Source organism: Panthera tigris, chromosome D3 (genome assembly GCF_018350195.1).
Source record: "Panthera tigris isolate Pti1 chromosome D3, P.tigris_Pti1_mat1.1, whole genome shotgun sequence".
In the NCBI taxonomy this organism is placed as follows: Eukaryota; Metazoa; Chordata; class Mammalia; order Carnivora; family Felidae; genus Panthera; species Panthera tigris.
In genome coordinates, this window is record NC_056671.1 from 16,307,812 (window position 1) to 16,322,096 (window position 14,285).

General features: G+C 46.9%; 1 protein-coding gene across 1 annotated transcript; it reads right to left on the minus strand.

Annotated features, from left to right (window-relative positions):
- Nucleotides 1-4,713: 4,713 nt before the first annotated feature.
- On the minus strand, nt 4,714-12,628 carry PLA2G1B (phospholipase A2 group IB). The gene is made up of 4 exons (XM_015542636.2): nt 12,571-12,628; nt 8,375-8,534; nt 7,735-7,862; nt 4,714-4,920 (listed from the first exon to the last, which is right to left on the minus strand). The coding sequence occupies exons 1-4, from the start codon at nt 12,602-12,604 to the stop codon at nt 4,796-4,798; spliced, it is 447 nt and encodes a 148-aa protein (XP_015398122.1). The 5' UTR covers nt 12,605-12,628; the 3' UTR covers nt 4,714-4,795.
- Between the last annotated feature and the right edge of the window lie 1,657 nt (nt 12,629-14,285).

Below are 14,285 nucleotides of genomic sequence, written 5' to 3' on the forward strand. Positions count from 1 at the left end.
ATCCATGGGGGTATAGGTATAGAATGCCTCCATGATCCATTCTAAAAAGGCAGCCGGAGATTCATCTTTTTCCTGTTGCACATTTCCTACCTTGGCCAAATTGGTTGGCTTCCTAGCAGCCATTCGGAGACCCCCCATTAGAGTCTGGCGGTAGACCCGGAGCCTCTCCTTACCTTCTGTCGTGTTGAAATCCCACTTGGGCCGAGTTAAGGGGAAGGAGGCATCTATCTGAGCCTGGTTGGTGGTGGGATTCCCGTCTGTGCCCGGAACTAGTTTTTGGGCCTCATTGAGGATTCTTTCTCTCTCCTCAGTCGTAAACAGCACCTGCAAAAGCTGCTGGCAATTGTCCCACGTGGGCTGATGAGTAAAAAGAACAGAGTCTAATAAATCAATAAGCCCTGCCGGTTTCTCAGAAAACTTAGGATTCTGAGCTTTCCAATTATAGAGGTCACTAGTGGCAAAAGGCCAATAGTGATGGGGCTGATTCCCCTCCGCGTCTGGGGGTCTGGTGGCTCGCAGGGGCAGAGTAGTGGAGTCGGATTGCTCCCTCTGAGCCCTTTGTCTGGTAAAGGGCGGGCTTCCCACTGGAGCATTTCCGCCTCCCGCTCTTGGAACAGTGTCTGCCTCCCCCGGAGGGGGAGGATGGTGTTCCTCCAGCATCCTAGGGGGGTTATACGGGGGAGGAAAAATTAATTCTTCTTCAGTCCCCCCCTTGTAGGACACGGTAGAAGGGTACTGAAGGCTGGGTAAGACTTTTCTTGTTCTCCTTCTTCTCTGTCCCCTGCAAAGCAAGAATGGGTTTCGGCTCCGGAGGGCGTGGAGCTAGGAAGGGCTTAAGCCAAGAGGGTGGGTCTTCTACAAGGTCCTGCCAAGTGATAATGTAAGGGAGCTGATCAGGATGGCCCGTCTTAGGCCAAGAGATGATACCCCTGACTCGGTGGATGGTAGGGAGGTAGAAGATTCCCTCTGGCGGCCATCCGACATTGAAAGCTGGCCACTCGCTAGAACAAAAAACCTGCCACCGACGCTTTCGGACTTCCACACTGAGGTTGTTAGCTCTTCCCCTGACATCCTTAAAATGATCAGTAGAGGAGTAGTCTGAGTCTGTCCCATAACGTCCGTCCAGTAAGTCCACAGAACAAAACAGAGAAACACAGAAACAGACAAACAGAGGGCCCCTAGAAAGTCTTCCAACTCCGTGGAAGCAAAACTGAAAGCTAGACGACGGCCTCACACCGACTGGCGGGAGTGACCCGCCTCGTCTCAGATCTTTGAGGGGAATCCACGTCCCTCCAGAAGGGAGTATCGGAACGTCTTCCGAAACTCCCGGCCCGTGGTCCTCCCATGTGTCCACTTAGACCGCGCCGGGCACTACCAGAATTTCAGAAATGAGCTCACACAGAAGAGACAGGGAATGAACAGTCACTAACCGTGGCCAGTCAGGCTCTCTGGGTCGGGGGCCCCTCGGGGGTCTTGGGGACCCCGGATGAGCCCCCAAATGTTATGCCCAGAATTCGTGATCCCCAAAGACCACCAGGGAGCCGAGTCCGATGCAAAAGCTAAGAGCCTTTATTTGAGCTAGCTCGAGCTCAATCCCCTACCTGCACCGACGCAGCGATGAGATGCCAGAGAGCGAGCACGAGTTTCAAAAAGCACAAAGGTTTTATAGGGATCTAGGGACAGTTGGTGGGGGTAATGGTCATGCCCTTAGCCGATTGGCTGGGGAAGGTTCAGAGTCCCGATGCGCAGGTTGCCGGGCATGGTTTGAACGGGAAGTTTGAAGGGGTGAGCGGGAAGTTACTCAAGGAGGCGTGGTCTGAAGTTTGAGCGGGAATTTCTTTCTGCAGTTTTCCTGGAAAGGGGGCCATGTCGGGGACAGTCACTCAAGATGGAGGACACAGAACAAAATGGAGTCGGCCAGCCTAGGTCCTCTCTTTCACTCACCTCTCTCTTAAATAATAGAATTTATTAAGCACACTATATCCCAAGCGCTATGCGAAATATCTTATAACACATTTGCTTACTAAGAGTTAACCCCACAAGAAGTGCTTGGCCATGCATAAGAATCAGTCTTCAGTGAATGTCAGACTTTTCCTGAGAGGATCGCTTTAAGGACCATTAGGAAATTCAACACTCCTCTAAGCAGGGTGACCAACTGTCCCATATCGCCCAGTATTGAGGGGGTTTCCTGGGATGCAGGACTTTCAGTGCTAAAACCAGGATGAGTCAGTTACTCCACTCCTAGGAATAGCAGAGGTTGCCACCAAATATAAAAGTTGATTCCGGATACATTATCCTTGTTGAAATTCAAGATGGGTGCTCTGAGATCCAGATTTTTTAATTTTTGATGTCACAAAACATAAATTCTAGTTCATGAAGAAAAAAAAAAAAGAAACTCGTCCAAGAAAGGAGAGTGGGTTTTTTATTACAAAAGGAATTATAGCATGGAATCGAAACTCTTAGTATATAGACAGACTTGGATTTCCATCCCTGTTTTGCTGCTTAATAGTTATGTGAATTTGGGCAAGTGGTTAATCTTCAATATCTTTATAAATCAGGATGCTAGTAGCTATCTCATTAGGTTGTTAATGAAAACTTAAAAAGGTAGTGATGCATCTGAAGCTCATAGCCCAGTACCGGAGGCACGTATGGTAAGCAGTTATCAGCTGCTATCAATAGGCTAAACCTTGGTCTCCTATTTGAGTACTCCTTTAACTAGACTCCCATGGATCTTCTCCAGAGCCACATTTCCTTTGTGTGTGTCTGTCTTTCAAAAAGAATTTACAGAAGCCAAGTCTGGCTTGATACAATAACGTCTTTCTAAAGAAAATAAAGAGTATTCTTCCATTTGCTTCCCCTTGGGAAAATAGTATTTATGAACAGTAACTATACAATAAGCATTTCTGTAGGAAGCATTTTACAAGGCATTGACTCACCCAATTCCCACAACCCTCTGATCTAAACACTATTATTTCTTTTGAAAGAGGAGGATCCTGAAGCTCGGAGATTTCATGTAACTAGCCCAAGGTCACCTGGCATGACCAGGCCAGTAATCAAATCCCGTCCATCCAGTTCTGAACCCTCTTTCTTTAATGCTCTAGAAACCCAATGGGGTAACTGCGCAACTGTACTTTGGGAGGGAAGGAGGGCAAGGCTCAAGAAACTTCTTGAGGTGACCCCAACAAGGTCCTGGAAAAATGAACAGGCAAGCACCAGGCGGGAAAAGGGGGAGCATTTCAAATGGAGGTAACAAAGGCAAAAGCAGGGAGGTCAGAACTGCAAATCCCTCCACCTTTTTTTCCCCCCTCTTGAGAGCGGGGGTTGGGGATTCAAGTGCGGACTTCGGGTGCAAAAACCCTTGGTTCGCCCAATATCCATTCGCCTCTCTCCTCGCCCCAGTTTGGCTCCCTGCACCCCAACTTCCCGGCCCCCTCGTCCCTTTCCGGGATAAAAGCCCGGAGGAGCTACCGACCGGAAACTGGCAGGGAGGCTGGGGGAGGAGGGGCGTGTGTGGGGCCGAGAGACCCAGACCTGGACGCGCAAGGCAGGGAGGTGGGACCCAACGTCATACCCACGTGAGTTCGCTCTTTTTTCACCCTCGGCCCGCCCACTGTCCTTCCGGCCGTATTGTGACCCTGGAGAGCAACGCACCTAAGACCCAGGAAGCGGCGCACGGGGCCGTCGCCCGCCACCTCACCCGCACGCCGGCTGGAGCAACCGTTACTAACCACTGCGACTGCGCCTGCGCTGGCCCCGGCTGACGCGCGAGGAAGCCAGGCCAGAGCCTGGGAGGTGCGGAGGTAGGCCGGCGGTTGGGCCTCTTTTCACCAATATAAAAAGAGGAACGGGGAACCACGTGTCCACAAGATACCAATCATATTTCCTACTCTGAAATCCCTCCGGGGGGGGGGGCGGGGGGGGCGGGAAAAGTGGGTTTGGTGCAGGATCACGTGATCTGAAAAGGTAAATAGAGCCACGTGGTTTTTCCTGGACTGCTGCAAACCTTGGCGCCAAGATGTACCCTCGTTGAACAATTACTTAATGAACGTGTGTGACGTGCTAAGCACTGTGATGATACTGCGGCTGCTGAGATATAATCGCTACTTCAGAACGCTCCCAATTAAGTTTGTTTATGTATTCATTTATTTTTTTTTAATTTATTTTGAGAGAGAAAGAGCTCGCGCAGGATTGCGGGAGAGGCAGAGAGAGAGAGAGAGAGCGAGAGCCCCAGCAGACTCTGCACTGTGATCGAGGAGCCCGATGTGGGGCTCCAACCCATGAATGGCGAGATCATGACCTGAGCGGAAACAAATCAAGAATTTAACGCTTAACCACCTGGGCCACCCAGCTGCCCCTTATGTATTCATTTCAGTCTCAGCCACTGTACTAGTGTTTCCCGTATTACATTTCCTTTAATGAGTACCCATCAGATGCTCATGTAAAGATTGCTAAAGGAATTTGTTTTCTCTCTCCCTCAGCCCTTGGGGTAATGAAAAAGAGGTAGGTTTTTACCTACGAGGATAGATTATATATTTTGATCTGGCAATAATCAGTGGCTAATCATTATTCAGGTCTTAACGGTGTTCACTTCCTAGAAATATCCCTGTCGTTCAACGTCCAAGGCTAAAACTAATGATGCTTACAAAGAACTAGGAAGAGACTTAGTCATGTTGCATAGACAGAGGATAAAACAATATGCAAACGTGAGGCTTTTCAACAAAGTGCTTTATTGGAGGACACAGGGTAAAGTGAAGGGCATGAGGTGGGTGGAGATGATGCTCTCCAGAGGTGACACTCAATTCTTACAGTACTTCTTGGTGTCCAGGTTCTTGTACTCCTTGTTATATGGGGCCTTTGAAAAGCAGATGGCAGCATTGCGGTCACAGTTGCAGATGAAGGCCTCACAGGGTTTGTTTTCATCTGGAAAAGAGCAAGAGGAGAGGACTGAGCCAAGGTAGATCCTGCTTTGTCCAGTCTGGAGGGAAGGAAGAATTAACTGGAATAAATAATGGCCATTACATTCATACAAATTTGGGTTTGATTGATTAAGCAAATAAAAATACCAGAATTTCAGAAAAACAAAAAAAAAAGTGCAATGTTTGGAATGTAGAATAAAAAATGTTCATTGTCTATCTGAAAGTCAAATTTAATTGGACAACATGTGTTTACTCTGGCAATCCTAGGTGTGATCGATGCTGTTAGGAAAGTCCTATCTGTTTCACATCCCTAAATGAGCTCTTATAACCCACAGAGCTATAGATCTTTGATAACATAGGCAAGCAATTTATAAACAATATGGAAAACACTAAAACATATACTCGAAGCAGCAAAGTATTGTGCATATAAACTTAGTGAAGTTTAGCAAGCAAATTTCTCTACTTTAAAACACATTTAAAAAATTACAGAACAGGGGCACCTGGGTGGCTCAGTTGGTTAAGCGTCCGACTTCAGCTCAGGTCAATGATCTCACGGTTTGTGAGTTTGAGCCCCGAGTCAGGCTCTGTGCTGACAGCTCAGAACCTGGAGCCTGCTTTGGATTTTGTCTCCTTCTCTCTCTACCCCTCCCCACTTATACTCTGCCTCTCAAAAATAAATGAATGTAGAAAAATTTTTTAAATAAAAATAAAAATTGCAGAACATTCTTACAGTAGAATATTATACAGATATTTAAAACAATTAAGTACACCTATATGTGGAAATGTTTCCAAGATATTTTATTAAAGGAAAATGAAGGGCAATGCATCTAACTAGTTATCTTGGGTAGCAGGATTATAGGCACCTTCCACTTTCCATGATATATTTCTGTAGAGTTTGAAATTACACTACTTTGGCCTTGTTTATTTTTATAGCCAAAAGAAACAACAATGCTAACTTTTAAAATGCATTTCAAATTTGTTATCTATAATTTAATTATGTACTTCTGCTTACGTTCAATAATCTTATTAAAGTTTTGTTCCTCTCTGATCCTTTTTTTTTTTTAAGAGAGAGAGAGAGAGAGAGAGAGAGGGTGAGTGGGGGAGAGGGGCAGAGGTCATGATCCCAGGGTCATGGGACTGAGCCCCGCTTTGGGCTCTGCACTGAGCATGGAGCCTGCTTAAGATTCTTTTTCTCTCCCTCTGCCCCTCTCTCCTATTTGCATTCTCTCTCTAAAAAAAAAATAATAAGTAAATTAAAAAAATAAAAGGGAAGGCTGCACAGAGAAAGCAACATTTGAAGTCCTGGAATGAGACTTCACATGGGAAGTGTTTCATGCAGAAGGAACAAAGGACTTGAGGTGGGCACGTGCCTAGCTATGATTAAAACGATAAAAACGTTATTCCAAGGATAAGCACAAATGAACACAGAGCTATGAAATCATTTATTCCTTAAGATGGTGGGATTCCTGGGGCGCTTGAGTGACTCCATCGGTTAAGCATCTGATGCTTGATTTCGGCTCAGGTCATGATCTCAAGTTGCTGCATCAGATCAGGCTCTGTGCTGACAGCATGCTTGGGATCCACCCCCCCCCCCCCAAATAAACAAATAAATAAATAAACTTTAACAGTGCTTTAAAAAAGATGGTGGGATTCCTGGTAACTTTTTTCTTGGCCCTCTGGATTTGAGTTACAGTTATTCCAATGATGTATGTACAGTTTTGGAAAGTGGGACCCGTCTGTGAGTGCATAGAAAAGAGTAGTGAAAATCCAGAATGGTAGCCTAGCATGACAATACTATTCACCTCTGAACTGTCTGCCCTTCAGAACCACCTTCATAAAGGAACACATTTCACCATGAGCTGTGCATAACTTAGTGGTTAAGACCAGAACCTTTGAAATCAGAAACAACTGAGTTCAAATTCTGGCCCTACCACTTACAAGTTCTGTGATTTTGGGCAAGTAGCTATTTTTGAGCCTCAGCTTCCTCACCTGTAAAATGGGATTAATAAAACATATATATGCTCAGCGTACTCCCTGGTATGTAATAAGAAACTAATAAATGGTAGTTCTAAGCTCCTTTCATGAAATAACGAAGCTATATAGCATGGCAGTTAAGAACAGAGACCTTGGAGCCATATAAACCTGTTCAAAACCAGACACCCCAGGGTGTCTGGGTGGCTCAGTTGGTTAAGCATCTGACTCTTCATTTTGGCTCAGGTCATGAATTTACAATTTGTGACATGGAGCCCCTATAGGCTCCTTGTAGGACTCTGTGCTGGCAGTGCAGAACCTACTTGGGATTCTCTCTCTCCCTCTCTCTCTGCCCCTCTCCCGCATTCTATCTCTCTCTCTGTCTCTCAAAAACAAAAACAAAAACCCTCAGAAAAACCCAAATGGGGCGCCTGGGTGGCTCAGTCGGTTAAGTGTCTGACTTTGACTTCTGCTCAGGTCATGATCTCGTGGTTCATGAGTCCGAGCCTGCAACAGGCTCTGTGCTGACAGCTCAGAGTCTGGAGCCTGCTTAGGATTCTATGTCTACCTCCCTCTCTGCCCCTCCTCTGCTCACACTCTGTCTCTCTCAAAAATAGAATAAACATTAATTTAAAAATTTCAAAAGTTCTGAAACTGCTAAAAAAAAAAAAAAAAAAAAGTCCCAAACAGTGGGTGCCCAGTTTCCTCATCTGTCAAACAAGTATAATAATAATACCTATCTCATAGGACTGTTGCCAGGATTAAAGGAGACACAGCTTGGCACCAAGACGATCAATAAATGGTGGATATCATTACTATTATTTCTTCCACAAAGGAGTTAACCTACCGCTGCAGGTGATCTCAGATCCAGAGCATGAGTATGAGTAGGTTTTGGTGTAGGGGTTGTCCAGGAGGAATTTACAGCTGTCCAGTTTCTTGGCTCGTGAGTAGCAGTGGTCGTGTGTCTGGCAACACCTAAAGAGTGGGGGAAGGACAGAGCTCAGGCAGGGGCAGGGCAGCAGGGCAGGCTCATCAAGGGGAATGATTTAGCTGACATGCTCCGGAAGATATTTATCCTGTGGCTTGAAAAATGTAAGTCCTTTTATCGTGTTTATTGAAGGCGATTTAAAAATGGGTTGCAGGAATATCGTACAATCACGTATGTGTTCTGAAGATGCAGTGAGAGTCTTAACCACTGCTGGAAGAGGACAGTCCAATCGACGCTGTGGTGTTTTGTGATGCAATATTCTGCCACTAGAGGGCAGCAGCATCCACTATTGCTTGACATCAACCTTCCGCCTTTGCTCCTAACCGAGAGCACTGGATTCAGGGGCCTCTTGGAGCATTTTTGTTTATACAAGAGTTTAAAATATGTTACCCTTAGCAAATATGGAAATCCATTTTCTGTGCCTCCTCGTGAGATCCTTGGCTTGTGCCCTCCCCCCACCGCACGGGCACTCCCCTCTCCCTGCCGATCAATCACTCACTTGTCCAGTTCATCCACAGGCGTGCCGGATCCACCCAGGCCACAGTAGCAGCCGTAGTCGGTGTAATCCTTCACGGGGTCACTCTCGGGGATCGTACACTTGATCATGTTGCGGAACTGCCACACTGCCCGCGGGCTGACGCCCCCCTCAGCAGCACCCACTGCAAGAAAACACAGCCAGAGTTTAAATCCATCCTGACTGGCTCTGCCAGCGCCCAGGGGCCCCACTGCCTCCTGCCTGCTCTCTAGCCCCACGCTGCCTTTCACCCCTCCAGCTGCCTCCTCGGAAGAGAGCTGGACACAGAAACCTGGTAATGTAAATGAGGATTTTTTCTTTTTATAAAGCTTTTTAAAGATATTTTTTATAGAGGGGCGCCTGGGTGGCTCAGTCGGTTAAGCGTCCGACTTCAGCTCAGGTCACGATCTGACAGACCGTGAGTTCGAGCCCCGTGTCGGGCTCTGGGCTGATGGCTCAGAGTCTGGAGCCTGCTTCCGGTTCTGTGTCTCCCTCTCTGTCTGCCCCTCCCCCATTCATGCTCTGTCTCTCTCTGTCTCAAAAATAAACGTAAAAAAAAAAATATTTTTTATCGAGATAAAATTCACATAACAAAATTCACCATTTAAACACTTAAAATGGACATTTCATGGGCACCTGGGTGGCTCAGTCAGTTGAGTGTCAGACTTGGACTTAGGTCATGATCTCAGGGTTCGTGGGTTCGAGCCCTGCACTGGAATAGCTGATGTCAGTGCAGCGCCGGCTTCTGATCCTCTGTCGCCCCCTACCCCCCCACCCCCCCCCCACCCCCGCCTTTCTCCCCTCTCAAGCGCGCTTGCGCACTCTCAAAAATAAATAAAAAATAGTTTTAAAAATGTACATTTCTGTGGTTTTTAGTATATTCACAGAGTTGTGGAACCATCACCACTAAATCTAGAACATTTTCATCACCCCCAAAAGAACATCCTGTTCCCATTAGCATTCCTTCCCCTTTTCCCCTCTCCCCTCTGGCAACCAGTAAACTCTATGGATTTTCCTATTATGAACACTTCATGTAAATGGAATCATACAGAATAATTTTTTTTTAAGTTTACCAGTCCTTTTTTAAAAAAGTTTATTTATTTTGAGAGAGATAGAGCATGAGAGCAGAGGAGAGACAGACAGAGGGAGAAAGAGAATCCCAAGCAGGCTCTGCACTATCAGCACATAGCCCGGAAGCTGGGCTTGAACTCACAAACTGTGAGATCATAATCTGAGCCGAAACCAAGAGTCTGATACTTAACCTACGGAGCCACCCAGGCACCCCTAGCACAATGTTTTTGATGTTCATCCACATTATAACATATATCAATACTTCATTCCTTTTATAGTTGAATAGTATTCCACTGTGTGGAGAGACCGCATTTATCACTTGATAGACATTTGGGTTGTTTATACTTTTTGGTTCTCATGAATAGTGCTGCTATTACCAGTTGTGCACTAGTTTTTGTGTAAACATATGTTTTCTATGAGGTCCCCATTATTTATCCAGCAAATATTTATTGAGCACCAATTATGGGCCAGTCACTGCTGTAGGAACTGAAATACATCAGTGAGCAAATAGAAAATCTGTAACCTCATTGAGTTTATAAAGCTCAATGCTTTTGAGTTTATAAAGCTCCCTAGTAGGGTAGAAAAACAGTAAGCAATAAATGAAATAAATAAGGAAATCGGATCCTTTGTTAGAGCTCCAGGCTCTGAGCATGGTAAGGGGAATCTAAAATGGGTTAGGTGGGAGGGGCGCCCGGGTGGCTCAGTGGGTTAAGTGTCCCACTTCAGCTCAGGTCATGATCTTGCAGTTTGTGGGTTCAAGCCCCGTGTCGGACTCTGTGCTGACAGCTCAGATCCTGGAGCCTGCTTCAGATTCTGTGCCTTCTCCTCTCTCTGCCCCTCCCATGCTCTGTCTCTCAATAATAAATAAACATTTTTAAAATTTTTTTTAATTAAAAAAAAATAAAATGGGTTAGTTGGGAGGCGCCTGGGTGGTTCAGTCCATTAAGCATCCGACTCTTGACTTCAGCTCAGGTCATGATCTCACGGTTGCTGAATTTGAGCCCCATGCTGGGCTCTGTGCTGACAGCACTGAGCCTGCTTGGGATTCTCTCTCTGTCCCTCCCCCATTCATGTGCGTGTGCATGCTTGCTCTCTCTTTCTCTCTCAAAATAAATAAACTTTAAAAAAAGGATGGGTTAGGTGGGGATGTGGCGGGGTTGAGATGGGGCAGGAGCATAAAGAGGCCTGTGTGGCCTTCCATCCTCAACAGGACAAGCTCTCTTCTGCCTCAAGGCCCACACACCTGCCATTCCCTCTGACTGGCACACTTTGTCATCTTTTTTTTTTTTTCAAATGTTTATTTATTTTTGAGAGAGAGACAGAGACAGTGCGGTAGGGGGAAAGACAGAAGGAGGGAGACACAGAATCTGAAGCAGGCTCCAGGCTCTGAGCTGTCAGCACAGAGCCCGATGTGGGGCTGGAACCCACGAACTGGGAGATTATGATCCCAGCGGAAGTCGGATGCTTAACCTAGCTACCCAGTCGCCTTGACCTGTCATCTTTTCAAAAGGCTGGAGGATCTTGTTTTAAATGCCACCTCTTCTTTCTTGACCACCTAAGCCAAGTGGCTCCTCTGCTACCATTTTTCTTTATGTTGTTTGCTTCACAGTACCTATAGCAGTCTGTATCTGTCATTTATTTATGCCTCCCTCTCACTGGACCATAAAGTCAAGGACAGGCCTCAGGGCTTTTGTTCCCCAGGGTCTGACACATAGTAGGTGCTCAATAAGTGTCTATTAAATAAGTTTTTAAAAAGTCTTCTTGTAGCTGAGTGCCTGCCCAAACCAGGCACAAGGCTTGGCACAGCAGACTCAGGAGGCAGGACCCCTTCACATTTTCAGGGCCAGCCCCTGTGAGATTTGGGGCCCTGAAGAGGGCGCTACATGATTTTGGGGTCCCATTCACGTGGCCACCAGTATCATCTTTTTGCCCCATGCCTTGCCCTTTCTTCCCTTGATCTGCCGTGCGCACTGGAGCCACTCCATATGCTTATACCCCAGGGCAAAGGGAGGGTGGCAGCTGGTCACGCTCCCCTGTGAGCAGCCTCCACACTGGCAGCAGACAGACAGGAGTGGCCTGGCTACCTTGGCCCATCTCCAGACCCCCCTCCCCGCCCCCCCGCCTGCTTCCCTGTTTTCTCAGTCTCTGATCCAGCCAGCTCTGCTCTTTGCACAGGCCAGACCTACACAAAGCTAATTTTCATGTGTGTGCCTGTGTGTGTGTGTGGCGGGAGGGGAGGGGAACGCGTCCATCTAGAAGTCCTCAGTCTCAACCCAGAGCCTGATACCTTGGAGGCTCTGATATATCAGTGTTGAATGGATGAATGAGGTGGGATTTGAATTCCAATATATCTGATTCCATGGATTCATTCAATAAATGGCGCAAACAGCTCTATCATTGCTCTCATGGAGCCCATACTTCAATATGGGTGGAGGATAAAAAAGGAGGGGCACCTGGGTGGCTCAGTCGGTTAAGTGTCCGGCTCTTGATGTCAGCTCAGGTCTTTTTTTTTTTTAATATTTATTTTATTTTTGTGTGTGTGTGAGAGAGAGACACAGAGCGCCAGTGGGGGAGGGGCAGAGAGAGAGGGAGGCACAGAATCCAAAACAAAGCAGGCTCCAGGCTCTGAGCTGTCAGCACAGAGCCCAATGCGGGGCTTGAACCCACGCACTGTGAGATCATGACCTGAGCCAAAGTCAGATGCTTAACCGACTGAGCCCCCTAGGAGCCCCTCAGCTCAGGTCTTGATCTCAGGGTTGTGAGTTTAAGCCCCGTGTTGGTAGAGTTTACTGAAAAAAAAAAAATTAAAGCTTTAAGAAAAGGGAATGCATCAACAAGAAACAAGATACAAATTGCAGGCAAATGTAGGTGCTGGGAAGACCCCAGGCCAAGGCAATATGGTAGAGGGCAGGTAGGCCCTTCTGAGGAGGGTCATCTGAATTTGGACCTGGAGGTTGGAAAGGTGCCAACTGTGGGGGAATTTGTTATGGGAGCTGTTAAGCCCCATAGAGAGCCCCGAAAAAAGCCTCCAAGGCTGGCCAGCCTTGTGACCTGTGACCCCCATTCCAGAGAAGTGAGATCTTAGCGCTGAGCTGAGGAGACTCACCTACCTGTAAGCAGAGCAGCCAGCACAAGGAATTTCATCCTGTTAAGTTGCCGAGCAAGAGAAAGGACTAAAGCCACCTACTGCCTCTCTCTTTATACCCATACCATGTCTCCAAGATAAGGCTGTAGTGTTTGCTTTGCTCCCAACCTGCTCTGAATTGGCCTTGAACCTGTCTGTTGCAGGAATAACCTTTACCGAGTAGCAAGCCCTGCCAGCAAGGGATCATTGGAAAAAGGGGGATATGTGTGGGTCATCGACATCTTTTAATGGAAGGGATTATTTCTGGAATTTGTATGGCTGGGAATCTTGACCCTCCCCCCACCCCTTTGCACTCAGCCCAATTCTATCATTGCCTGCCTGCATGTCTTATGGGTCTGAGCTGTGGGTCTCAGTGAATAGTCCCATCAATCATGCATTTAACAGATGAGCAAATGGGTTCAGAGAGGTGAAGTAACTTGCCTGAGGTCACACAGCCATCTAATGGTGGGGAGCAGGGGCCCACACTTAGGCATGTCTGATTCTTTCTTTCTTTAAGTTTATTTATTTACTTTTGAGGGAGGGAAGGAGGGAGGGAGAGAGAGAAAGGCAGAAAGAGAAGGAGAGAAAGGATCCCAAGCAGGCTATATGCTGCCAGTGCAGAGCCCGATGCAGGGCTCGATCCCACAACTGTGAGATCATGAACTGAGCTGAAACCAAGAGTTGGACGCTTAACCGGCTGAGCCACCCAGGCGACCCTAGGCATGTCTGATTCTAAGGCACATGTTTTATTTTTCTGCACTACATTAATGCCACCCCTCCTTCATTCTCCAGTGTGGGTTTGCAAGGACACCCTGGACTTTGGAGTTCCAAAGACTTGGATCTGACTTGTAGAATGAAAGCGCACATATCAAATGTTTGTATAACATTTTTTAGGAGAAATTCACATAGCATAAAATTAACCATTTTATTTTATTGTTTTTTAAATGTTTTATTTATTTTATGGGGAACCTGGGTGGCTCAGTCAGTTGAGCACCCGATTTCGGCTCAGGTCATGATCTCATGGTTCGTGAGTTCAAGCCCCGCATCGGGCTCCGCTGTCAGCTCATAGCCTGCTTCAGATCCTCTGTCCCCCTCTCTCTCTGCTCCTCCCCCCACCTTGCTCATTCTCTCTCTCTCTTTCTCTCTCAAACATAAACAATAAGCATTAAAAAATGTTTTATTTATTTTTGAGAGTGAGTGGGGGAGGTGCAGAAAAGGTGGGGAGAGAGGATCTGAAGGGGGCTCTGCACTGAGAGCAGAGAGCCCAATGCTCACAAACTGTGAGATCATGACCTGAGCCAAAGTCAGACACTCAAATCAACTGAGCCACCCAGTTGCCCCAGCCATTTTTTTTAAGGTTTTTTTTTAATGTTTATTTTTGAGAGACAAGAGAGAGACAGAGTGTGAGTGGGGGAGGGGCAGAGGGAGAGGGAGACACAGAATCCCAAGCAGGCTCCAGGCTTTGAGCTGTCAGCACAGAGCCTGATGCGGGGCTCAAACCCACCAACCACGAGATCATGACCTGAGCTGAAGTCAGACACTCAACCGACTGAGCCACCCAGGTGCCCCTCAACCATTTTATTTTTAAAGTGAACAATCCAGGGGTGCCTGGCTGACTCAGTTTAAAGAATATACGACTATTGATCTCAGGGTTGTTATGAGTTCAAGCCCCATGTTGGGTGTAGAGATTACCAAACCAAA